Raw genomic sequence first — 27,909 nt, 5'->3', positions numbered from 1 at the left:
TTTGTCTGATTTCGAATCTTATTTCTTTTTACTAGAATCGTTAAAAGTTTATGAAGTTCAATCAAGATTTTACACAATATAGAAATCAAAATATCAATAATTTAGGCTGCAATCACTGGAAAAATCAAACAAAATGGCAGAACTATGAATAGATCGTGTTGAGACAAATCCAGAGTGATACCTCACTGATAAAGGTGACTAAGACCAGAGCCTACAAGAGAATCCGACAGAGCTCTCTCGCTCTAAAGCCAACCATGGTCAAAAATGTCTCTAACTTGCCCTGCTCCATAAAAGGGAGGCTGACAGAGCTCCAGCAGCGGGGGCCCGGAACGATTTTCATCATTTTTTTACTTTCCACGCTACAAATTCATGATAGAGGGGCCCGCCTGAGACCTCAGCCTGAATGCGTTGCTCCAGAATATGAGGTCATTACACCAACCTACGATGTGCTGGAAGACTTGAAAATATAAATATGATTAAAACTAAATCAAGTAAAAGATATTCACTCGTACTGTACGCCACTAATACCAATGCTATCCTCAGACAGTGTAAATTTGTGATCCGTTGAACTGTTTCTGAAATTTTACCCGTCCTGGCATTCAAAAAGTTTAAGAAACGCTGTCCTAGATCACGCGTTTCCAACTGGTGTTCTACACAACCCTTTGGTTCCGTGAACGTTTTTTTTGGAGAGTTCGCATGATCAAACGCCACAAAAAACCCAGAATCTCGGAGCGTTTTCAAAGAAGAAAACTTTCTTGTTGCTGGTTTTACAAAGCTGATCTTTGTTTTGCATTTAAACGAGATGGTGTCGCGTTAAAAAAAAAAACTAGACCTCTTGAGAATGGCTAGCCTAGAGAATGGGGAAGTATGCGAGTGACCAAAAGAATAACCTGGTCGCCAAACAGTGACATAGAGGGTGTAAAAGCATGTGAACGACCGAAAGATAGTGGCACAGAGACATATTTACGGTATGAGAGGGGGGGAAAGTCTAAACAGGCTATAGTCCGGGGCGGATAATTTGTCAGAATGAGTACTCAAAAAAACTAGACTAGAATGGATGAGTGAACTGCTTCAAAATTCGATCGAATTTGCATTCGGAGGAGGGAGGGGCAAAGCCTTCATCGAAGGACCTGAAATTATGTGGCCCTTGTCAATTGCTCGGATTTCGTGCAAAAGTGAGGCTCAAATGAAGAAAAAAATCTTGCGAGTTGAATAAAATTTCTTATTTCGGTGGTACCAAGGATTCTTAGTCCTTATCAGACTCTAAGTATCCGTATATTGCAAACTTATTAACCATGAAAAAATTTTATCTTTCTTAGTTAGTTTTGTCCGTAACCAACAAACGGATAAAAAAAGAAAACTATACCAGCAAAATATGCCTTTCAGAAAATAACTATACAGTACGGTATGTATTATATTGAGAAACATCATATAACTGGAACCCCTTCTGCCACCTATCAAATAAAAAACACAACTGTTAATTATATTTAAAAATAGGAGTGATAAAGAATAATGTGTATGTGTGTGTGTGTGTGTGTGTGTGCGTGCGTGCGTGCGTGCATGAAAAAGTTATGTAGTTATAGAGTATGATATATTAATAAATATTTTTTGAACAATAATATAGATTGAATCAACAAGTTTGCTGCAAAAATTTAACAGTTGATGTTTAAGTAGACTAAAATAACATTAGTACCTAAACAAAGTGTGCTGGAGCAGTAAGGACAAACTTTCTTTGGATAAATAATCAAAAATTTGTTCAAGTTTCGTGAAATAGCCTCATTATCATCAAGGGTTTCACGAGAAACTCTACGCTGGAAACCCCTGTTCTATGATACACGAGCTATCTCTTTCTCTCCCCCCCCCCCCCCCCCGACACTCAACGCCAGAGTCTAAAGGCAAAATATTAATGAGATAGACCAGGAGTCTCTTCAGCACTTGGCCTTCCAAACGTTTTCCAGTGGCTTACCGACGAAACGGCTTACATAATTTACAGAATTTATATAAATGCCGAAAAAAAACTTCAGTGAGTAAAATGTATTCCAGAATTTGTGAAAGAAATAGTTACAAAATTACTTTCGGAAAACAATTCAGAAATTATTTTGAAATTATTAAAAAATAATAATTTTTAGAATCGGTTTAAAAAAATCATTTCGCGATCCATGAAAATTTGTAGTTAATAAAAAATATTCCAGAATTATTGAAAGAAATATTTTTACAAATTGGTGAAAGTTCATATATTTATTGGAAAAATAATCTCAGAACAGATAAACTTGTCCAATAAAACAGGGCCCCTTTTTTGGTTCGAAGCCAGGGCCCTGATGCGCCTACAACTTCAGACGCCGCTGTGTATCCAGATACCGCAGTGACTTGCTGGCTCTCCGGCTTCGCGGGAATTTTTTTTTCTTTTTGCCTCAATGTTTGAAAAGTTGAGACCCATGAGCCAGGAAGTTGACAACGAACATTCGTAATGTCAAAACATCTCTTCCTTAGAGCAGACACTGCTATATCAACGATGAAAATGTTGTTTTACTTGGAAAATCTGAAGCATGAATAGGCATAATGGGTATCCTCGAACGGATCATAGCGAGAAAAATCCAAGGATATCCCATCCAGACCGGGCGAAGTCTTACACTTGAATCAGTTGATCCATGTGTAAGTCTTTGCCCGGTCTAGATGGGATATCCTTGGATTTTTCAAATATCACCTTGTCTTGAAAATCCTCTAAAGCCTCTCTCTCTCTGTCTCTCAAGTTTTTTTGACTGATACTGCAAATTCAAATACAAATACAACGCCACAACAGGCAAAATGCCCAACGAGGTGGCTGATAAAAAGATGCCCATAAAAATATCCCATTATTAATCAATACCCATATTAATCAAATCGAACGTCTTGGAGCGTTTCATACTGGATGTGTTGACCTGAACAATCTCAAGATATTCGAATGAAGCACATCGCAAATACAAAATTAACATGTTCAAGTTCAGCACTTGCGGTATGTGTCTATATAGCCAGTTCACTTGCAAGTTTTTTTAGTGTTTGATTTAAATTAGGCTGACGCTGCGGGGATCGAAATGGGAAAACAGTAGTGTCGAGATCGGGGAGGTATTCCACGAAGAATTTAACGAGACCATTTTTCTCCATCATCTCATAACAGATGGTAGAAGAAAGAAGTATGGGTTGAAGAATGCGTGCCATACAAGAGGTCGTTTGGTGTATAACGAAGAATACCCGGGACGGTGTGGTGTCTGGACTACCTACCAGAAATTACTATCTCATTGGGAGTCGGTCGACCAGAAGAATCGATGGTCCGGTAATTTTTTTCCCCTTGAACAGCCTACCAAAGAGGTATAACCTATAGTAGTAGTAGTATTATATAGCCATGGTAGTAGTATACTATCTCGAAGGTAACAATAAACAAGAAATGGCCTCTCACGCGCGCTCACTGATATCTATTGGGAAGCAGGGAGTTTTTAAGTAGCCCAAGTGCTAGGGGGTCTCTCATTAACCGAAGGCGGTAGCTTGACCTTAATCAACCGGGAGCGGCCTGCGTTGTCACGACGTTACCGTGATAAATCACGCATCATACAGAGTGGGCTTTTTCTCTTGTGGGGGCCCCCTCGTACCATCTCACCCTTGGGCTTCCACTAGAGGAGGGCTCGTTACTCTCGAAAAACCGCTGTGAGGGGAATCGTGCTGAGAACTCTATGGGATCGCTCCACCCCACGCCGAACTTAACCAGTGTTATATACTATACTGTAAAAACTCGTTCTGTTCTCAACTTCTTTTTCCTCTTCTTCTCTTTTTCTTACCTTTGAGTTAGGTATCCTTTCGTTGAAGGAATATCGGTTGTAACCCGAGAACTATACCGTGATGGTTATCCGCTAGGCGTTGCAGCAGGTTAATACGTTCTACCTAGACGAGGTATAGGAACGGGGCATTGCGATTTTAATGTATGCGACTGAGGGAAAACAAATCTTGTGGGAAAAATAGTGAACAAATAATTCCCACCGTGGTTGAACCACACATGTATAAACCTGACCAGCAACTCTCTGATGTTGTGCAGTAGCAATATCATATTTGCATCGATTCATCATGTCTTGTTGGTTTTTTTTTACTTTTGATAACGTGGACGATGAATTCTAAACCACTTGCACGCATGTATATCAAACTATTGTACACTATTTTTCAAGAACATTCTATACTCTTGGTAGATTGTATGTCCAAGAAACACTCCACATTTTTTGGTTGGGTCATTTTCTGGATTAGTGATTTTCAAGTGATAAACGCAAGAAATTCCGAAGAGGTGTGTGAGATTTTAGAACAAAGTTTTTCCTTGAAAAATGACAATGAGTGTATGTAGTGACTGGATATGGTATACTACCTGAGCTTTTTTGGTTCTTTCGGTGTCTGGCCAGCAGATTATCGATGGAACATTCCATCGTCTCCAAGGAGGTGATATTCGAGGGACATTGGTCGAGAGTAGTGGCTATCAACCTTTGAAAGCTTGCGGGTTTGCGGTCTAGTTGATTTCTTTTATGTGAGTGGAAGGACACAAGACTAATGGGAAATAAATAGGTAAAAATAAACTGGTGAGCCACTCCAAAATGAACTGGTGAGCTCGGCTGATTAAAAACACTGGTCTATATCCAGGGTCCAGAGTACACTTGAAGTTTTTTTGTTCCCCTGCATTGCCACTGTAAAATTATTTGAGCAGTTATTTATCTTTTTATCGTTGAAAATCCAGTTGAGAAACCTTCTATAATATAAAATATTATATACGGTTATATTATATATTAATATTTTAAAACATCATTATAAACATACAGCAAGGTTCTCAAACCTTTAATACGTGTGGAACTCTTGAAGTATACGAGACTAAAATGTCTGTATTTCCACAATATATATATCGACATTCTTATTTCACTACCAATGAAAAATGTTATAGCTTTTGATGTTGCGAAATCTCAGAAAAGCTCTTAAAGAACCCTAAGGTTATTCAGGATAACCTATGGCTGGGAACTTATGCTGTAGTAAACTTAAATATGTAGACTTAAATTTTTATATATATTTAAATTTTTTACGGGTACTCGGAAATTTTCTTAAGCATCTTAATTTGGAAAAGGCGAACTAAATGGATGACATCGGATGGTACCCGTTGATCTGTGACAAGATACGCTATCGGTTACATTCCGCACAGATATTGTCATCATGTAATCAATAAGTATAACTATCGTTCAACTGTACTCAGGGCATTGGATGTCTTAGAAGAAATATATAACTTTCACCAAAGGTGTTTTTTCAATTCCCTATATAACGCAAAGTATATACTATACGAACTTTCTGGATTGAACAGTTTAGTGGCGAAATTTCATGCTTTGACCTTTGTGCCGCAATGCCAGTGAACTAGCCCTTCAAAAGAAATGTTTCTCTAGCGATTCAAACCATAGTACTCGTGAGATATTCGACTTCCCAGGAGGCCCTCGGACAACTCGGCGTTACTTACTCATAGCTACGAGACAGACCGAAACAACTCAGTTTCCTGCAGTCAACTTACATGACGTAAAGTTCACATAAATATAGGATTTTGAAGATTTGACACACACGTGAGTGCTCCACATCAGCATCTCTCTCTCGTTCCCGTCAAAGACAGCAATATCATAGTCGGATTTATGCGACTCTAACTTGAAATACGGCGTCTGCACGATTTATATTAACTTTAAGGGCGCAATTCTTCTCTCCGTATTTCACGTTTCTTATTTTTTTTGGGACCTCTCTCTGTCTCTCAAGGAGTGCAAAAGTCCCATATATCCACAGGAACGGTCCCACGAGACCCCCACACTCTTCTATTGATGACAAGCGGCTGGAACATTTTTCAAAAGCCTTGACCCCCTAAGCGTGGTATAATTTTCAACAAAACAGTATGATTCTTATTCTTTAGTAATAGACTCACGTATGACTGTTTTTCTATTTTATTTTGTGGCCCGGAGGACAGACAAAGACAATCAAGCCTAAATTTCGTCAGTGAGAGAAAGAGGCCCTTCTTAGGCCGGCCTAAACGCTTTTAAAAGGCACATAGAGACTTTTTCTTTCTCTATTTATTCAACTTCCTGCAATATTATTTCTTTCTTTTCCTTATATTATTTCATTTCTTATACTTCTTTATACCTTTTGAGTCATACATTTCTATTATTCTTCCACCATAGTTAATAATGATAATAATTTTTTTTTCTCTCGTTCCAATATAACTCTTATTATCATTTACCCTATGGTGTTATTTTTTTTTAAGAAATACACACACACACAGAAACCATTTGTTTCGTTTGTTTCTTTTTTATTTTACTCTCGAGCAATTAAGATGTTTCTTCTGCACAATTTGCTCAATTCGAACGTGACTCTGTTTCTTGATCTGTGAGCCGTATAATTACTGATAGTGCCCTGCGAAGTGAAGCTCAAATTACCGAACGCCTTGTTAATGAGGATATCGCAATTAAAATCACTTAACTTCGGTCCATTCAACACGTGCCTCTAAATTACAACGTTGAACTGTTTCAGATATCATATGAGTCAGGTCATTCATTACCGATATGTGAACTCGCAATCTCTGAGGACTGAGATAGCTTGTTAGTTTAAGAAAAGCTTTATAAGTCAACGCTTATATGAACCAAACCAGATGTGAAAATCTGGCAATTCATATATTACGCGAAGATGATTTCTTCTCTGTGTATGTTCTCATTAAAAATCCATAATTTCTGACTGATCTTCTCTAAATTCAGCACGCATACCAAACCAGACCCTACATTCTATAGGATAATTTGAAGAGTATTATGACTTCCCAGGCAAAAATAATGCTCCACGTCATTGTGAATTTATTGCAAAAAAACTACTCAATAGTCAATTATTTCTGTTGAAATTTTAAACATATAAATGAATGTGCAAAAATATTTGAGAAACTATTAAAGCAATTGCTTAATTTTCGGAGGATATTCCTTTAGCATGAGTTTAAAAACTTGCTTTCGTTTCTTATTATTTGTTAAAATTTTACGAATTTGAGAATTCGAAGAAAATCTGTAATTTAAAATTGGAAAATGGCTTTAAATTAAAAATTAGAAAATTTATTTAAAATAAAAACGAGAAAATTTATTTAAAATAAAAATGAGAAAATTTATTTAAAATAAAAATGAGAAAATTTATTTAAAATAAAAATGAGAAAATTTATTTAAAATAAAAATGAGAAAATAACTTTAATTTCAAAATTAGAAAATGATTAAATAATGATTATGGTAAATGATTATAACAAAAAATAGCTGCAATTAAAAAAATTAGAAAATCACGGTAATTTAAAAATCATAAAAAAATTAATAGTTAGAAAAAAATATAAATTTTAAATTAAAAAAATATATAATTTCAAAATTAGGAAAAAATTATTTAAAAATTAGCAAAAAAGCTGAAGTTTAAATATTTAAAACTAGATATATTAAAAAATTTTTTAAATAGCTATAATTAAAAAATTATAAAAATAGCTATAATTCAAAAACTATAAAAAAGATTAAAAATGGGGAAAAAAAACTATAATTTAAAAATTAGAAAAATCAGCTGTAATTTAAGTTTTAATCCATCATTCTTTCAAAAATACTTCCATAAGTAGATTGTAAAGGAAACGCTGGTGTTCTCATTGTATTAAATCACTTGTCAAAAAGTATTCCATGCATAAAATTAGTTAGTTTTCGTTATCTGCTTTATTTCTCCAGTAGTCTCTTGAATGGTGAAAAAGAAATAAATCAGCATTAAATTTCGATAAAATACATGCATTTGTTTTTGTTTTGCTTTTTTAACCCATTAAAACCGAAATGAAACATAAAATTACCGGTGAGTATCCAAATTTTCTTCACTAACGTGTTGAATATTTAAATTAATTAGTTTATATTTACCATACAAAAATTTTTCAAATATATGAGAGTATATTTTACTTGACCAAGAGATCCTTCATATCAACTAATATCTGAAATGTACGAAAAAATGTCGAACAAAAATTTCGGCTTAAAAAAAATGGCTTGCTCTAGATCTCAAGGCAATAATGTGTTTTTCAATAATGAAAAGACTTTCTTTTAAAATGCCTCTAGTGTTGTGTAAACCCCGTCAGCGATGGCTATTTCTACTAATATAGGCTTACTATAAATTCAATAATAATATATAGAATTGACGTGACTTTAATGTCAAGTTTTGCAACAGCCCCCCCCCCCTAACTAAACATTTCTTCAAGTCCTCTCCCTATATCATTATATTATCTGTCTTATCCATCTGTGTGTTTTACGCCACCTATATTTCAACCAAAAAGTAAATACTATAGTGTAGCATAGGAAAAGCGTGAATCACGCGCTGCGTTACGTCGTGAAAGGATATTTTCCTCACCAATCGATTTTGTGTGTTTTTGCTTTAGGCCCTTCAAGGGACCTGAGTATCAATGTAGGTGGGCTTCACAGAAGTTTCCTCCTTGATATTAAATGCTGAAAAATGAATGTTTTCAATATTAAAAAAATACAGGCATGTACAAATGCCATATTTTTGTATTACTCGAGCCCCTCTGGCACCTAACCTACTTAGACTATTGTTTATCATTGAAAAGCAAGGAGAATTATGGTGGATACAATTGTTACATAATTCCATTGATTTTTGGTCGACTTAAATCCTCGGGGATGAAAATTGGAATTCATCACCTGAAATTTTTACGAAGTAGGCCGAAGTAATAAATATATTGTCGAATACTGTTGGCTCCACACCACTTTTTTTTCATGTATATCTTCAATATCCTTAGGCTCTTTTTTACAGTTAGGAAATGTATTATAGCCTTACATCATTTCAATCCTACGCTAGTGTCATCAACGTTAGTGTTTGTTGCACGAAAAAGCGAGATATTTCCCTCCAATAAATATGTAACACAATGTATAATAGTTAAAAATATCTAAATTTTCACTATTAAAACAAACGATTTTTCTCGGAAAAAAATTACGACTATTCACACTATCGCATTCGAAAATGTCGTAAAAAGTCACCGCAATGCTATAAGATGGATCACGAGGGTCAACATTTACGTCAACGAGAACATTTTTAACCGTTTGAACTTCATATATAGAGGAGAAAAAAGGTTAAATAAAGCTTCCTCCATTGTATTTCACCATAACTTATCCGACAGGACAAACCGAATAAAACAAATAACAAAGTGACAATAGAGGAAAAGAAAATACATACATATATAAAATTCCCCGAGATCTCAGAGGCACATGTCTCTTGTTATTTTTTATATAAATTTAAGACTTTTTTGTGTGTGTGGACACATATTCTCTTCCTTACGTAAATGGCCGCCTTGAATTTTAACCGAGAGGCCTATATTGCATTTTAAATCACCATGAAAAGTATAAAAAACGGTCTTGCCGTTTGACAATAACAACGTCTTAAATTTAACCGCTATTCCTTTTTTATGAAGGTAAAAAAGAATAAAAACGTTACTTTTTATTTTTTTCTTTTCGACTTCACGTGTCCGAGTCGAGATTTTTGAGGAAAAACGAATGGATTTTCTTGTCTTTTTTTCTATCCTTACCAAATGGTTAAGAATCGTCTTATTACACACGACATTTATATATATTTACACTTCTTATGTGATTTTTTTTTCTTTTTTATAAGGAATAAGTATTTGAAAAATGAGTTTAATGTCCCACATATCTTACATATATTTTTTCATAAGTGTCTTATAAATGGTCTTATTTCATGCTATGTACGTACAATGTATCTCTAGATGAGATTTGATGTTTTAATAGACGTCTGAGATCTTGACTTGGTCCGTTACGTGAATTCAGTTTATCAACGTACTCACGCAAAAATGAGCCCAAAAAAAACCAAATTATAAAGCGAATAGTAGTGAAAATATTACTTTAAAATCATTATTGCCGTTAGGAAATTTTACCTCGAATTTTGGAAAATTTACTGTATTTTTACCTATCCGTTTTAAAAACACAATTTTGGGAGTTTGCGGCACTCCACCATTGAAAATACGTGACTTTTTTTTATTTTTCAATAAGAATTTAACTAAAATAATCCACTACTTTTTAAAACAGCGTTCTGATATTTTACACATAAATTTCAAATTTTGCATACATGTTGAAAAAAATTTTAGAACATTAAATTGCATTACACATTTATGTATTTGACTATTACAAAAAAGAATTTTCATAAGTTTCTCTTTTTACCTTCAGATTAAAAAGAATAAAAAATAATAATAAAATAAATAATAGTGAAATAAGAAATTGAGCATTTAATGGTGAAACGAATGGAGCACCACCCTTTTGTTTCTTTGAAAAATCATTATCTCCAAGAAAAATAGAGTATGAATACATATCATTCTATAATATTCAAATTTAAATTAATCTTTTTTTTCCCAGAATTTATTGTGAGTGTTTAGCAAGCATTTTTAGCAAATGTTTGCTCATAAAATATAAATGATTAGTATTTAAATAGTTAAGTTTTATCCTGTAAATATGCAGTTTATAGTATATAAACCACCATTTGATCATTTTTGTCGCACCAAAATCATTTTCTGCACAAGAGAGTTAATTAAACCGGGACTTGCACTTTACTTCCGTTTCCGAACGGCAGCATTCGACATTTTTTTATGCTCCTCCGGAGGTTGGCGTGCTAACTCCCTGCGGAAAAAATATTTTTCTGTTGTACCTACGCATAATTAAAGTTTCTGACAAAGACGAGTCGGGAATCGAACCCGTAACACCTCTAATCATCTTTTAGGCGAGTATCTAATTGACCTGAGCTACCGCACCCTTGATCTCCATCGGCAGCTAGGTAATGAGTCCAGTGTGGTGACTGCGCATATTTCCATGTGTCTGGAGTGTATCCAATGTGAAACGCTTTCTTCCATAAATATTATCATTCACGATCGCAAATAGGTAGAAGTCGAAAGATCTCGGGACTCGTAATGGAAATTCAACAGTACCTTTTTCGACTTATCCGTCGATCAAATAGGGTTTCATCCTTGTACCTCACGTCATCTCCATGGTTATGTGAAGTAGAGCACCATCTAATCACGATATTAACAATCGTGTTGCAAATGAAAGCTTTTGTTATGATATAGCTCTCTAATGGCAGATGAAACTGATGACTGGATTTACAGTACACCGGAAAACTGTACCTTCATAGAAGAACGATGCTATCAAACCATGAGAAGACAAACCACACCATACAGTAAGCCCTGAAATAGAGACGAATTTTTCCCACAAAGATATTCTGCGTTATCAGAAGCTCAGTACAAGCGATTGCAACAGTTTACAATTTCATCAGTTCGAATTCTAAAGATTTTTTAGAAATTTCAGTTCGTTTCAAAAATATTGAAATATTGAAACAAAAAAAAAATTGGGTCACTGATGGTGTTATGTATGATAGTATTGTATTCCCCATACCCAGAAAAAAATGGCCACCGATAATAGAAAGGTTATATCCGTAGATGACCGAGGTCATCGAAAATCAGGTGTCAGTAAAAATTAATTCAATATCAAACTTTCCTTCGACATCACTTGAGCTGTTATCCATTTCATGAAAAAAAAATGGTAGTATAAAAATTATGTTAATAAATATGCATAAACACCGTCTCACAACCTGGATTGTGGACGCGCCTTGAAGGTGAACATGTTCATGAAATGACGTGTCATGAATTTAATTTAATTCCGATTTAATTAACCGATTGATTCCATTAGCGTCTTTTTTCACACGTTGCGATCCATCTTCTTTAAATAGCGTTTTTCCTTCTTGATTAAGGTTCCGGAAAAAATTAAATTTTCGGTACTTTTCGGCCTAGCTGAGAAACTATAAGATAAAATGAGAATATGTAATAAGATAAATTCATATAAATTCATTTTTTATGAATTTATTTTTCGCCTATGAAATATGGGATTATAATGTTATTTCTTTTTTACCTGGAATTCATATTTTTGTCGATGATGAATAAATTTTTTACCTGTTAAAAGCCCTCCTGTTTGACAAGGACTTCCCAAATCAAGTTAGAAGACTCAAAGCGATACATACAAGTCCTCGTTATAACTGGTATCCGACTACATTTACAACGTCATTTTGAAGGAAAATATCGATTTTTTATTTTTTTATGAAAGCCCCATTTCTTTTTATATTTGATTATAAAATAGATTTTCTAAAAATAAAACTTATAACCGAAGTTACGTCCACTTCTGTGTTGCGTTTTCGCATCAAGCCATCTCTGAAGAAAAACTTTAAACGTACTTTAGGAAGTATGATAGGTTTGACATTTTACTTGAGTTTGAAACACGATTTCTGAAAATCTATTGATTGTATCATTACAAAATTTTAGTATGATATTTTGCCATATCATTTCAAGATTATGAATCAAAACCTAAGGTCTATCACTAATTACGGTGATATGTTAAACAGAATTTGAGAAACACGCGTACATCGACAGATTCAAGTGTAACTTATGAGCATATAGTGCAATCCCTTAAATTTTGATCCCTAGCCTGCATCGTAAATAGCTAAATTTTCTGTGAAAATAACAAAAGATTTCATTCATAGAATTGTTTGCAATAGTGGTTTTAATATTACATGGATTTTTCATAAAAATGACTTTTTCATAGAAAATGACATAGATAATCCAAAATTTATTATTGTTTTCCTTATTTTGTGACAATATATCAAAACATTTCATTAAAATTCATCTCAGTACCATTTAAAAAAAAACGTGGAAAGGAAGGTAGTCGGATACCTTAGATACCGTCTTTCCTCTTTAATTACGGCTTCAGAGAAAATTAATCAATTTCATGTTACTTCTTTACCTAGTTGAGAAATTAAATCATTGGATCGAATAAGACTATGGAATGCATTAAAATTACATAAATTCCTCTATTTTTTTTTTTTTTTTTTGAATATAAAATATGGGTTTTTTTTGTTACCCGGAATTTATATTTTTGTCGATGATGAAGAAATTTCGCACCTGTTAAAGCCCTCCCGTAGGACAAGCACCTCCCAAACAACGATAGATGGCTCAAAGTGACATATATAGGTCCCATTATAAGTCCCCAGTACCTTTATTTCTTGGTGTTATGGATCGCCGCAAAACGATGTCTTCTTTTATTCGAAAGGATCGAGGGGTCACTGAATCCACAACGGAATGACTGACTCCGTGATGTAACATTTCAGAGACTTCTCTCTCTTCTGCGTTATGCGAATAAATACTCTTCTCTCGGTCTATTTTATTTTATTTTTCTGCTCAGCCTTTTTACGACACTTCGTGGTGAATAAACTACAAACGTGACACTAAGCAAGAAAAAGTGGGTGATCTTTGAGGTCACAAAAAAATTTTTGTACATTCTCCTTGAAAGTCACAGGTACTTATACAAAGCAATACAATCTGAGTCACTAGAGATCACGGAAGATTGTACCGGAATCGATTTTCGGAGGACAAATTTTTTGAGGAAAAAAAATATATATAAGTTTAAGAAGCAGGATTTGAGTCTATTCAGGTGCATCTAGACACTAATGTCAGATAAATGCTAAAAATAACATGGGAACTTATAATAGTTCACATCAATCATGTGAAGTGAGAATTCTAAGTATCAAATTTTTTACGAAAGCTGGATGTAACAGGTTACAACATATTTTCTCTCAAAAACACAGCATCAGATATCAACATATAAGGTTAATATGAACATGAGAGCCCCCATCTGGATCATTCCTGGATGGACCCATGTGGAAATATTTGCCTGGATTTAAATGCAGTTCCGCTGGATTTTAAAAGCAGTCACAATTTTTCCACCATATTTTACTTAAAAAAACGCACTTTTTCCCCAAATTCTTCCATCTATTTTTTTGCAGGCAGCACTCTGTAGCCCCCCCCCCCTGGCCCTGTCATGAGTCCTCTTCTAAATAATTTTCACCTGTTTGGTCCCGTTAGACTATCCCAGAACCGCAAGAGGGGCCATATGACCTCAGTTTGTGAAACGCTGTATTTGATCAGCATTACTCAAATGTTGTGCTACGGCATTTAAGGGTGACATTGAATTGCTTTTTCTTGGGAGTTGCCATGAAATATTTCGAAAATAATTTTATGCTCCAAATCAGTAGTCGTCAAACCATGGATATATCTATTTTTTTTAGATCGTGCACTACGTTTTTAGTTTTTTCTTTTGAAAATTCTTATTATAAAAATTTATGAAGGCATAAATTATAAAATTTATATAATTATATTTATATAAAAGGGTTGTAGGTTGGTTGCAATTCTCATAAAAGATAAAACGTAAAATATTTCTGGACATATTTAGTGATAACTGAGAAAGATGGAATCTATCCACTGGGATAATTTTTTGAAATGATTCGCTTGCATTTCTTTTTTCTTACCTTGAAGCTCACAATCGAAATTTTTTTCTTACTATAGTTTGAATCACAAAAAACGTAGCTATAATATTTGAAAAAAGTAAACCATATCACTTTAATACATTCATTTTATGATCTGTTTTGTGTCTTAGCACGTCTACAAAAAAGCCATCTATAAGCAGTAGAATTTGAAATAGATTTTTTAAATGATTTTTCGGCTTTCAATACGTGTCATTGCAAATGAAAAAAATTATCAACTCAAAAAAATAAATTGATTATTTAAGGGTTCTGTGAAATTTTGATCCTGTTTAAATAATATATTTTTCTTCTCTAAGAAACGTTGCATTCCATATTGTATGTGGAAGTTTTTCCGTACATAAAAGGGGCTCATCCGTAATGTTTAGTTGCGTCAGGATTTCACTGTAGTCCCTCGTTATCAAACAGATGTGCCGTAAGGTATTCAAAACTCAGATCTCTTTCCCAAGGCTGTGGGAAACATAATTTGTGATTTCTTTTAATTTTCATGCGTGAGCGAATTTAGATCAGTAACTTTCTCGATTTTTCACATCATGTAACCATAAAAAGGGACCGTATCAGTTCCAGGTATTGATTGTCTTGAGAATAACTATTACGTGACGGTAAAAGACTCCTCCCAACATTCCTTTTGATGTTTCAACCGTGGTTGCATGATTGCGGTGATTTACTCTTCAGAAAAAACGGGTAATGCCACAAGATAAGAAGTTTGCTTCTTTATTCCTTTCTCCGCCTCTTCTTTCCTTGGCATTTCTCATTCATCGCAAGTCTTTCATTTTCTTGTTGCCTTTTTTTTTTCTTCTTCTCTTTGCAATACAGATCCCTTCACGGTTATATTCTTCTCCCAGCCTTTTAATAAACCCTTCCCATCTCCTATGATGTACAGGACCGGCCTTCTGAATACAAAATGTGTATATCGGATAGGGCCTAAACCTCAACTAACTTAGGAATGAATGGAATTCTTCTCAGAAGAGTGATTCATCTTCTTCAAGAGCTGAAAATATAATATATATAAATAGCATATTATCATCATCATCGTCGATCATAAGTTTTCATTGAACAATTGAATAGGAGTTCGAATTTCGAGCCTAAGGGTGTTTTCTGGAAGAATATTTTATTTGATTTGATTTCTTCCACGCTGGATGACTTTCACGAACAAGAAAATTGTTTCCGCATCAAAGCTTGTATGGTATGAATGGATTATACAAAAAAAAATTATTTCAAAAATTATCAATATATACATGTCTGTTTTTATTTTTCATTTTGTATAAAAAAAGAAGATACTTGAAATTTAATACGATAACACTTTATTATTATTATTATTATTATTATGCTTTATTTATCCCGAAAAGTGAGAATACGAAATAAATGACTTACTGTGGAAAAAAACTTCCCACGGTACTGTGAAAATGTTCATGTTTTTTTTTTATGAAATTCGCATGAAAGAAATTTTCGATTGATTCGTGATTTCTTGGAATCACTTTTTTTTTTCACGAAGGAGTAAGTTTTGAACAAATTTTTTTGCCTGAAGTAAATGATTTGAGATGTAGAAATGATGGATTTATGAAGACAAAATCTAATCGACGTTGGAATCTAAATGCCGTACTGTATTTAAAAGAAAAATTACCGGATTTCCAAGATGTGGGATTAGTATTGTTATTTTTTAATATGAATATAGAAAAGAAAATTTTATTTTATTAACCTTTTGAGCAATAATTAAAATTACTAAACCCCCCCCCCGCCCCTGTTCAAAAAATGCCATATATTTTTCAATGAAGGAGGCTTTCTCCCAATTTTCACCAGGTACTTTACCAAATATCTGAGCTTGTCAATGGTAACATAAACGTATTTTATGGAAAAGAGATATCTCTTCATTGCCACTTAAAGAGTTACAAAGAAAACTAGGGCCAACGCTGCAACCAGAATGTTGGATTAAAAAAAAAACTATCAATGGATGGATTTTGCATTAAACTGAATAATGTAGGAAATATTATGTTTAAATACATGTAAATGAGGTGGATTTTAAACGCATTTGAATTGAGTATTTTAAAGCAAAAGAAAAAATGCTACTTTTAAAAGACAACTGTGATTAAAATGTTTGATTTAAAAAATATCTTTCATGAACGCCAGTGTTCACGAACAATGCCGCATAATCGAAATGATAGATATTCAAAAATAAAACATCAAAGTTTTAGAAATATTTAGGAATAGCGCTTGATTTGGGAGGGGGGGGGGGAGCTTTGTAATCAATACTTTGATCAAAATATTGTGGATTTGAAAAAATCCGAGAACAAAATGCGACATTCAAAAAAAAAATGTTATCGAAGAAGTAGAGATCACACACAAAATAAAAAATATATCTGAATCACTACCCAGTTCAAAATGTCTCATTTAAATAAATTCTAATCAGTGATGGATTCGATATGGTGGATTTACAAAAATCAATGCAGGAATCTAAATTCTGGATCTAAGGCCGGTATTACACTATAAAAGTTTTCTGAAACTCCTTTTATAAAACTTGGAAAATTCAACCAATAAGCTTATTGGTTGCATTTGCTCGAATGTAACGGTCTTTTGTATTTGCCATTTAAATCATACATGTTCAACCCGTGGCCAGAGGGCCAAATTTGGCCGTCTGATGTGGCCTGCGTCATCTGATGTGGCCTGCGATCTCACACCTAATTTTGCAAAAATGAACTAAGTAAATGACACATTTACAGATAATTTAAGTGATGGCAGGTGCATTTCCTACACCACTTAAGTGGCCCGGGGAACATTTCCAGATCATTCGAGGGGCACCCGACGGCACATTCACAGATCACTTGAGTGACCCGCGGCACAGTTCTAAATCACTTAAGGAATCCACGGTGTGTTGACAGATGACTTTAGTCCCAGATTCTGTAAGTGGTCTGCTGCACATTTACAGATGACTTCAGTGACCCGCGGTACAGTTTCACATCGCTTAAGTGTCTCGCAGCTTCTTCTAAGATAGCTTAAGGGACCCCTGGCACGTACATAGATGAACTTAATTGATCTGTAGCACATTTACAGAGCCGCTGTAGTGGTCGAGTGGTCACAGTGACGGATTCGCATCGCGAGGATCCGGGTTCGTACCCCACCAGCTCCACAGTGGTGGTCGGCTGAAGTTGGTTTTCTGTGGTTTCCAACTTCAAGGCGCGAATGCGAGCCGATCTCCCTGTTAAAAAGTCTCGCCACAGAGAGCAGCAGACCTACAACGTTACAAAAATTCAATCATTACACTTCACTCACAATTTGAAGTATAGATGGCATCACTGAAATATCAAACACAACACTAGCTACACATTAACATTGTTAGGCGCACTCATTCTGTCCCAGACTCTGCCACGAAGCTGGGTTGGAAGAGATCTCGGCAACGGGATATGTCCGGTGGCAGAGCCCCTGGCGTTCATTCATTCAGCACATTTACAGGTGACTTAAGTGACCCGCGGTACAGTTTCACATCACCTAAGTGGCTGCAGCTTCCAAGATATATTAAGTGAGAACGGGCACGTTAATACATCACTTAATTGACCTCCGGCATATTCACAGATCACTCGAGTGACCTGGAACTGTGTCGCAGATCATTAAAGTGGCCCGCGACACATTTGCAAACCAATGAAGTGGCCCGCATTCTTCTGAAGGTTGAGCACTCTTCAGGACTGAGCATGGACTTTTCTCATTAACTTCCAGTAATCCATCACACCCCGGGTCTGATATACGCTAAATTAGCGAAAGTCTACTATAATTGAATTAATGCAATTCGCATATTGCCATCGTAAGTTTTCTATTATAAATAAAGAAATGAAATGTTCCGTAAAAACGTAAAAAGAAATTTCAATTTAATGATTGAGGAATTTTGTATGGATGAGATTTTTTCAAGAAAAAAAATCTACACCAGAAAGAAATTAGCAATTTCAAGAATTTAGTTTATTTTTTCCTTATCCTAGACTTAATTTCTACCAAGAATTGTTGATTTTTCCCCCATATTTGTGAAGAATCCATGTACGTTAATAAATTGAATTCATGAATCAAAAATAATGTACATTGTCGTGCTATGTTGGAATCATATTTCCTGTTTAAATTTCCCTTCAGATACAGTAAAAATATCCATCGCGTAACTTACATCATTATATCTTATCATAGTAACTTGAAATTAAGCCTTGTATTCATTTCTTATCTTTACTTATCTGCAGTACGTATTGAGAACACAATAAAGACGAACATAATCTTTTTATTGTTACGGGCAGGATTCCTTTTTTACACAAAATAGCTGAAATAGCATTTAGAGCTTGTAAAATATTCTAGACCTGAAAAAGAGCACGCTAAAAATGAAATATATCTAGGTACGGTCTGAAACGTGTCTGATGAAGTAAGGTTGTAAACAAAATAGCCGTTTGACAGCAGGTTTGGACAAAAACGGTTCAAAAAAGAGCCACGAGCAGTGAAACTGCTGTTTCTTTTGTGATGTTGTAGACTTTTTTTTTTCTTCCGGACAACCGATAACACCAGCGATTTTCACAATGGAATCGGCAGGGAAGATGCCAAAGGTCCCCCAAAAAGATCAACCTGATGATCCCCTACCATAAAAAGAAAAGGTCACAAAAAAAACGAAAGCAAAATGTACTCATGTAAGACGTTATCCGAATGGCATCCTGATCTTTACCGTCCTCCGGTCGCCTGATTCTGACCCTGACGGAATTCCCGGACTTCGAGAAGCCAGATTTTTACTGTATATGTTTTGCCAGAGCATACATTTTTTTTTAAAAAAAAGAACGCACAAGAACACATAAATTCCGCCTAAGTTTATTACTCAGAAATTCCTCAGTAGAGGTTATAGTGATAACTATGATATTTTCTGCATTATATTCGGAACTGGTATTTCTACGATTCCGATCTCTATCTGTAAGCTGGAAGGCTGTATCAACAGCATCATCGAGCCCCAGGAAAAAATCGTGGCTCCTCTGGGAGTAACAGTTATTAAGTTACTTTTTACATACCGTTTAAAATCATAGGACTAGGTATCATTAGCATAGGGGTCGCGGAGTCACTTATGCATTGGAGAAACCCGGGCAGTGTCCGGATGGGTATACCTTGCAGACATTGACTACTGTACAGTCATATGCTGTACATCCACAGAGTTAGAATCTTTAGTTATATCTTTAGTCTATGTGTACATCCCAACATTATATTGAGCACCTTTAATTTGGTTTGTAAAAAAATTATTAGCTATGTGTAATACAAATTTAATCTTAAGTGTCTATGTGTTGAATATTTTTCGTAATATACGCATTTCAAATCGGGTGATTCTTTTTGAAACACCCTGTACTTTATTTCAGATATCTGGCATTAATTCTGCGATAGAAATGCTTCATTTAAAAATAGTATTAATTCTGGATGAAAAGGCTTGATCTTAAAAAATCGAAGATTTTTTTATATTGTCGCTAGGATTTAAAAAAATCTGAGTTCAATGCAGAGATCAAAAAATTCTAGATTTAAAAAACATTTTGAGATTCAACGCTGTGACCAAAATTCAAAATATTCTGATTCTAAAAAACCCTGATTTAAAATGCGTGTCTAATTAATGCTTTCATTAAAATGCCGGAGTTAAAGAGTTTTCATGATCAAAATTTAAATTATTGTTAGAAATTTTCCATTTTCGAAAAAAAACCAGTAATAATGCGTGTTCTATGGGGAGAAAATCGTGGACTATTGAAATGAAATATATTGAAAAAAGAATACAATTTTTTGAGTTGCTTATTAATTCATCCTCTGAACAAACCATCTCAGATCTAAAAATTTTTTTTACATACAAAAATATATTCTTGCATTAATTACGAGAGGAGAAAAATTACATTTTTCACTAATTTTTGTTATTTTTCTCTATCCCAAACAAGATTTCCAAAAGATAATATTTTTTTTAGACAGTTCCGGGGGAAAAAAAAAATACGCATAAAATTATCAGTCCTGAAACTATTATAAAATTTCATTTGCATATTTCAATCATACCTGATCAAATATGATGCATCGATCGTATTCATTTATAGCCCAACAGTATAAGTTAAAACCACAAAGATGAACGATATGCAAATCAACTTCGAATCATAATATATTCGGGGAAAGTTCATTAAGAAATTTGAGAAACCAACAAATAAGAAGAATCTCATTTTCTTAGATTCCTGTCATCCATCTTTAAGAAATCCATCAAAAAACAGGTAAAACGATCAAACAAGAGAATATAGGGCATAATAAAATAAATTGAAAAGAAAAGAATAATCTAAGATCTCCTCGACCACACAAGAAATGGCCAAGAATGACCACCAGACAGACATCTTCGAAGAAGAGAGAGAGGAGAAGAAACACAGAAAGTTTCTCCAAGGCATCTCTTGAAAAATAAAAACAACAACAAATAATTAATCCATCAATTCAATAAAGATAAAAAGTGATTTATCTCTGATATTATCTCGCAATTAGGAGGTTTTTTTTCCTTTCCCTTATATCCTTTTTCTTAATTCTTATCTTATCTTATTTTTTTCGACATTTTATCTTCAAGGATTTTTTATGGAACTTTGTTCTCTTTTTACTTTGTCTATATATTTCATTTCATTTTATTTTATTTTTTCACGTCGAGAAGTTTTATTTGTAACTATTGCTTCGAATTGATGGATTAATCCCCGCCTACTATGACAATGTGTGCCTGCGGTACAATGAATAAATTACATTAGTATGCAAATTATGTATCGATGCTTGTGGACGCTTTTTTTGACGTTGCAACATTGAGACTCTTTTTTTTTTTTTAAACGCGTGAACTTGCGATTTCCAAACGATACAATGACACGGATTTCTATTTAATAACCATCGCATGCGTCTTGGAAAATTAACACTCATTGGAAGAGATCTTTTTCCTGTCTCTGTGTTACATTTTAACAATATTATGCCCCGAATGCATGATATATATCAATTGTGTATATAAATGCAATCGCTTACCTTTGAGGTACTCGTGAGAAAATTGGTAGATAAGTAGCCAAATCAATGATATACGTCGCCAGTTTTCAATTACAGTACTAGACTCCGGTTTATATGAAAATGCATATGCGCATATGCATTTGCATATTTTGGGAAATGCATACGATCTTTTATTTGAGATCGTAGGCCATATTAGATTACTCCGAGGGCCAAATTTGTCCCGCGTGCAATCTTTGAATATATACGCTGTAAAAAGTGGAAACCGTAAGATGCAATCAAACACATTGAATTTATTTGAACATTTACAAATGAATTCAATGGATATTTTTTCATGTTTCAGTTATGCGACTTACGCGTTTATACGATGTTTATTTGACGGTGGCTTGGACGTCGTATAAACGAGGTTCCACTGTATAACGTTATCGAAATTTGGCGACTATCACAGATTTCAAACAATCACAGAGACCTTGACTCTTTAAGAGGTTAAAAATAGTTGAAACAATGGGATATTGCAAAAAGTTTCGAAATTTCACGCGTATTCTTTCTTATGATGGCCCATAGCATTACTATATGATGATAGATTATCTTGACCGTAATATCATTCCAAAATTTTATTACCGAGTGTGTTTCCCACTGAGTCATTTATACCTCCGTAGGAACGAGTAGTTTTTTTTTTGAAGTATACGTGATATAGAATACAGTTTCAACAGTAGCTAATTAACTAATACACCCACTTATGTCCCCGTAAAATTAGAAATAACTGATTAATTATCGATTGATTTCATAATTAATTGTTGTTTATCAATCAATCGAAAACACAAAGCGAAGGAGTCTAATGATTGAACAATCAGGCGATCGAGTTTTCTTTATTATAACACATATTTCAAACCGTGAATAATTGTTAATTTAGTAATGGCACGCCTAATGACCTTTGCTATTGTTGTATCCTTTTTTGAGTTTTGGCATGTCAATACGATATACATACATACATATATATATATTTGATTACTATCCCGGAGCCTATTGCATTAATGTATTCAAAAACAATTAAATTTCTTAATTAAATTCCGATCAAAAACTAATCAGAAACAAAATTATGAAGTTGAAGTATTTTTAACGGCGATTGTTTGATTTTTTGCTCCTCGGGCATCATTAATCTTGAGTATCCACAAGTACTTTAAAAAATAATTTAATAACTTAGTGGAATTAAATTTAATGTGATCCCCTTTTGAAATATATTAAATATAAATGTTTTCCTTTTTTTTTCAGGTGATAAACCTCATGCTTGCAAACACTGCCATAAAAGATTTGCACTCGCGTGCAATCTTAGAGCTCATCTTAAGACGCATGATGGTAAGTTTTTAACTTTTTTTTTATTCGGAAATATACAGGTTATCCCATAAAGTCATGAATTCTTAAAAATTCCGCTTGAAAATTCAAAAAAATTGAAGGAATCGGTACATTTCTGAATGCATGAAAAAAAATTATTTTTACGAAGAGGGATTTTTTTTTTTGGACAGAAAAAAATTTAATTCAAATTTTCGTCGATAGAAGAAGCTGAACAAAAGTAAATTAAGAGTGATTGGACCCGAATGTTTCATCAATCTCTTCTATGTCCGAAACGTTCGTAAAGTTCCAGCCGGTGTTCGTGGCTGAAGTAAATAACTTCACCAATAGTGATTTACCCACCAATGTCAACATCCCAATGAAAAACTTACGTAAGCACCAGTAACAAGAAAATTCAGAAATGAGTTGTTAATCATAAATCCTTTATTTTACAGGGCTCTTATTTGCATGTTTCCAGCGATTCACTTTTATTTATCGACGAAAATTTAAACTAATTTTTTTTGCCCAAAAAAAAAATCTCCCCTTTGTGAGAATAACTTTTCCGCAAATCGAATCCAAAATTTTCTTTCGGATGAAAAAAGTTTAAAAACGTACATGTTTCGGAGAAAATATCTCTTATAAGGTTTGCTCTCTCTTTTTTCCCCTGATGCTGAAATGTAGAGCAGTAGGTGGTAAATTCATTCCGAAAATGAAGAATCAAAGTAGTCTTAGTGAATTACAGAAGCTGTTTCTCAGCTGCGTGTGGTAGATTGTTTCGGAGGCCACCCTGTATCTGTAACCGTAGGAGGATATTTAATGAATAAGTAAAACTCTCTCTCGTCCTGACATGAGAATTGATTACATGACTTCACCAACAAAGTATTCCGCAGAAAAAAAATATCACCGTGAAAATCGGGCTTAATTATACCTAAAAGAATTTTAACGCTAAATTAAAAGGCTGTGGGAGAATGAGTCCGCCCTGAACAGAAATCTATAAGCGTATTTCATCGCTGTTATTCAGTAAAGTGATATAGATAGAGGATTTTTGTTTCAATGTAATGAATTTATTCTTCGTTCGTTCAATTGGTTTTCTTCGACTAATAAAATATTCTCTTCCGGCTTCTGCCAGTGCAATGGATTTTTATGGTTGCTTGCACTGGAATCCATGGTTATACACAGTGAGTCAAATACTCACGGAAATTTTTTTGAAAGGGATAGAATACAATAGCACTACCAAGTTTTGTCACTAAATAGATGGTGGAAGTGATGCCTACGGGTTATGGCTGGCTATCTAAGCACTGGTTGTGGTACGGAATTTAATTGTAGTTATTTCACGGGAGATCAATAACACAATTACTGCTACGTAATCCGTATTTCCATTGCTTCTTTAACCCTCTCAGAGGCATTGATCAGATATCCCGATTTCTTGAAAAATCTTTATTTTAGCAATAACAAGTCAAGGTACTATTTAAAGCTGATTTTAGGGAGCGGTAGCCCAGGTCGATAAGATACTATCCTAAAGTACCAAAGAATGCTTAAAGGTATTACGAGTTCGATAATCGGTTCGTTCTTTTACGAAATTCCTTGACGCGGAGGTTCAACAGAAATGGTAACACAGAAAAAGATTTCTACTGCAGGGAGTCCCACACCGACGGGTTTGGAATACCAACCTCTCAGTGAGTATAAAAAAACTATCGTTCGGAATCGGCAAAAAATTGCAGGTCCCATCTAAGTACCCTCATTTGAAGAAAATGACCGCAGTGCGACAAAAATGATCAAATGATAAAGCTGGTTTTCTCAATGGAACTCATTTTCTATCCGCTTTATACTTCACACTCGCTGAAAATCGAAAGAAAGCTAGTGTTTCATTAAAAAAGATATGACTTTTTTACAAGAGTTTTAGCGATTTATTCAATGCTGTTTATCGGTTTTAATGTTTTATTCACATTGTATTATTTAAAATGAAAAGACCAATGTTTCTTTTCACTGGCTGAAGGCACTGTTGGTTTTTTCAGCCTAGCGAACAAGTCTGGTAGAAAATAGGCTTTCTGTCACGCATTTTGACTGGAACTTAACGGCAGATATGAGCAAAGTTGGGACCTTGCCGTAAAATGTCTGTTGCCCTCCGAAACTTCTTTCGCAACATTTTCGCAGGTCATATGAAGATAAATCTGAATTCGGAGTGAAAATTCTAACGCTCTTGGTAGTTTTTCCACTGTGTTTGTTCCATTTCCGCAATAAAATTTGGGTGTTGCTTTTTAATTTTTTCGGAATTTAGTAACCTTAACCGTGATCACTACGTATTACAGTGACGGAATTCCAGATACAGGCAACGCTCGATATCACGCACCTCCAATTTACGAACGGCACATTTATACGAGTAATGTGTTTACAGTAATTTCCTGGTCCCAAACAATATACTATAAATTTAAAAGTCTTTCCCATTCACGAACTATCAATTTTCCGAACTAATTTTTCATGTCCATACGGGTTCGTAAAAACGAGCATCGACTGTATTTCGAGAACATGCTGGAAAAAAAATCGATTTCCAAAATTTCGCATCACTTCATTCATCAGAGACTCCCGCAAGGCCCTGCGAATCAGCAAAGGAACTTTCTGACCAACACGTATATATACTGAGCTTCTCAGAACTCTCTATTACCACTTTCTAAGTTCGCACTGTGCTTTCATAATCGACCAATAAAAAAAAGTATGCGTTCACCAACATAATTTCTGAAACCTCAACTATAAATAGTAATCGAAACAAAAAATACACTACAAAAATGTTCTCCTCTATAGCATTATCCCCTATATACATAATCATTTAGCACGTTAGTCCAAACTGATTCACGTAATACAAACGACCAAGTATTCTTTCTTATTCTTACGTATATAGCCTATATCAAATGATATCAAATCACATTAGCTTCATTTCAAACGTACATGCCAAAATCGTGAGGCAATAATTCACTTTGAAGCTGTTACAAACGCCTTTGGGCGGACGTCAAACAAACACATCGTATTTCTCTAATCAAAGAAGAAAAGAGAGAGTGTGTGTATGAACAAAAAAACAAGACAATTAATAAAATGAAACAAATTAAAGATATCATAAAGAAACATTAAAAAAAATGGTGGAAAAGAAATGGAAATATGTGCAACTAATAATTACAACGAATTAAACACGGCCTCTCCATGCACACAAAATAACGCTTTAAAAAAAAACTAGTTAAGGCTGGGTTTTCTTTTCCTTACTGCTTTTTTGGTTATTTCCACTCCTAAAAAACCCTTTGGGAATAAAGTAAATAAAGAATGAAAGAAAATGGTAGAGAAAAGATGTATATATGTAGTGGGACCTCATTTATACGACGTTCAAGAGGCCGAGTCAAAACGTCGTATAAATGTGAGATTCGAATGTAAGTCGAATAACTGCGACTTTTTTTTTTTTTAAAGTACTTCCTTACAGACATGCAAAATATTATAAAATTCAATATCTTTGATTGTATTTAAAATTGTGTTCTTAAAAAAATAATTTAATCAAGCTTGAGGGATAAAAAAATTAAATTACATTTTAAATCACTTAAAGAAATAAAAATTAATTAAATTTAATTAAAAATAATAAAAGAATAACAATACCTTTGGGACACGACATTGGGTAAATAATTGCAACAAAATTTTTTTCAACTTGGACTCACATTTTTTTTTTTTTTTTTTTCAATTTGTTTCTCTGCTTTATAATCGTTTTCAAAGTTGCCACAGGGATATTTAACCGTTTTGCAAGATCATCTTTTCGTCATCAATTTAAAATTCTGGTCGAATTCTCCCAAAATTTCCTGTTTTTTTGTTTTTGTTTGGTGGATTTCACACAGCCAGCAAGAAAAGCATCAGAACGAAAGAAAATTCCACAAGAATTATCAAAAGAACTTACTGTGTGTATGTGTGTGTATCATATATGTCTCTTATCGGCAGACCTCTACCCTCCAAATGTTCACACACACACATGCAATGGACTTACTCTCTGGCGATAACGCTGAACTGGGTGAAATATTTCTGAAAGTACAGATGACCGTCAAAACAATTGAAACCCGTTTCTTTGGGGCTCGCCACGTCTGCGTATTTTCAAAAAACAAGTCATAAAGAAATCACAGTTAAGTTTCCACTGTAAATAGCCATCAGCCAGCTCACTGGCTATTTTCATATGTCACTTTAAAATTTATGGCTTTTGCGGTGACAATATGAAAAAAGAACTATTGCTGCAACGCGTTTTCACTGCATACAAACATTGTGCGCATTTGATGGGTATAAATGGCCATTTCCCAAAAAGATTCGGAGTGCGAGTCGAAGTAAAAACGTAGAATAATTGAGGTTTTATTTGCGTCAAATAAATGAATTATTTAAACATTAAAATGTATAGGAATCAATTGTGACCAAAGTCAAACGTCGTATAAATGTGAAAGTCGTATAACTGAGCGACGTATAAACGAGGTTCCACTGTTGCAAAGGGTAATCTGACCAAGGTGCTAGGAAACAGGAATTGATAAGAAAAAAAATGAAATAAATAAATGAATAAATAAATAGCAACATAGATACAAAGAGAAGAAATAACAAGAGATGAATGAAGAAGAAGATATGAAAGATGCAGGAAGGTGTGGTGACTAGTTGATCAAAAATAAATAAGAAAGCAATGTAGAACAAACGGGCAAAAAAGATAGTATAACAATTTAGGTCAATGTTTTTCTTCAAAGAAGACTGCCTTTTTTTTTCTACTTCATCAATTTGTTCTTTTTAGTTAATGTTTGATCCGATATTGTTTTGGTAGGGAGAGGTGTATGTAGCTATATACATTTTGTGAGAATTTGTTTTACCAAACATGTGTCCTCAATAAGAATTATCACTTACCGACGTGTGCCATGGAATTAACATCAAAATATAGACCACCCTGGTTCGATCTTTTTAACAAAGAGACGGATTGATCTCGATGACTGAGAAATCTAGGGTATATATAATTTCACGCTTTCAAAATTGATTTTTTTTTTTTTGATTCGTTAATCGTTCGATAATAATTTGTGATAATCGGTTTCTTTACTGAAATCGAAATGATTCTGATAACTTCGTATTTCGAAGAATGTCCGCAATGAACTCAAACTCAATTTCAGGGCTTGATGCGTTTAC

At 34.2% G+C, this 27,909-nt stretch overlaps 1 protein-coding gene across 1 annotated transcript in view; it reads left to right on the top strand.

Annotated features, from left to right (window-relative positions):
- LOC149075430 (uncharacterized) overlaps positions 1-27,909 on the top strand; it is a 136,606-nt gene that overhangs the window by 91,744 nt on the left and 16,953 nt on the right. Inside the window, exon 7 of the mRNA XM_089242761.1 lies at positions 22,684-22,767. Coding sequence (XP_089098887.1) covers positions 22,684-22,767 — 84 coding nt within the window. The remainder of the gene's footprint in view (positions 1-22,683; positions 22,768-27,909) is intronic.

The sequence above is a fragment of the Pholcus phalangioides genome, unplaced genomic scaffold (genome assembly GCF_987345545.1).
Source record: "Pholcus phalangioides strain wild (caught in Gottingen) unplaced genomic scaffold, Ppha-v1.0 ptg000015l_1, whole genome shotgun sequence".
In the NCBI taxonomy this organism is placed as follows: Eukaryota; Metazoa; Arthropoda; class Arachnida; order Araneae; family Pholcidae; genus Pholcus; species Pholcus phalangioides.
Note: the sequence above shows the minus strand (reverse complement) of the source record. Positions and strands in the feature narration are given on the sequence as shown.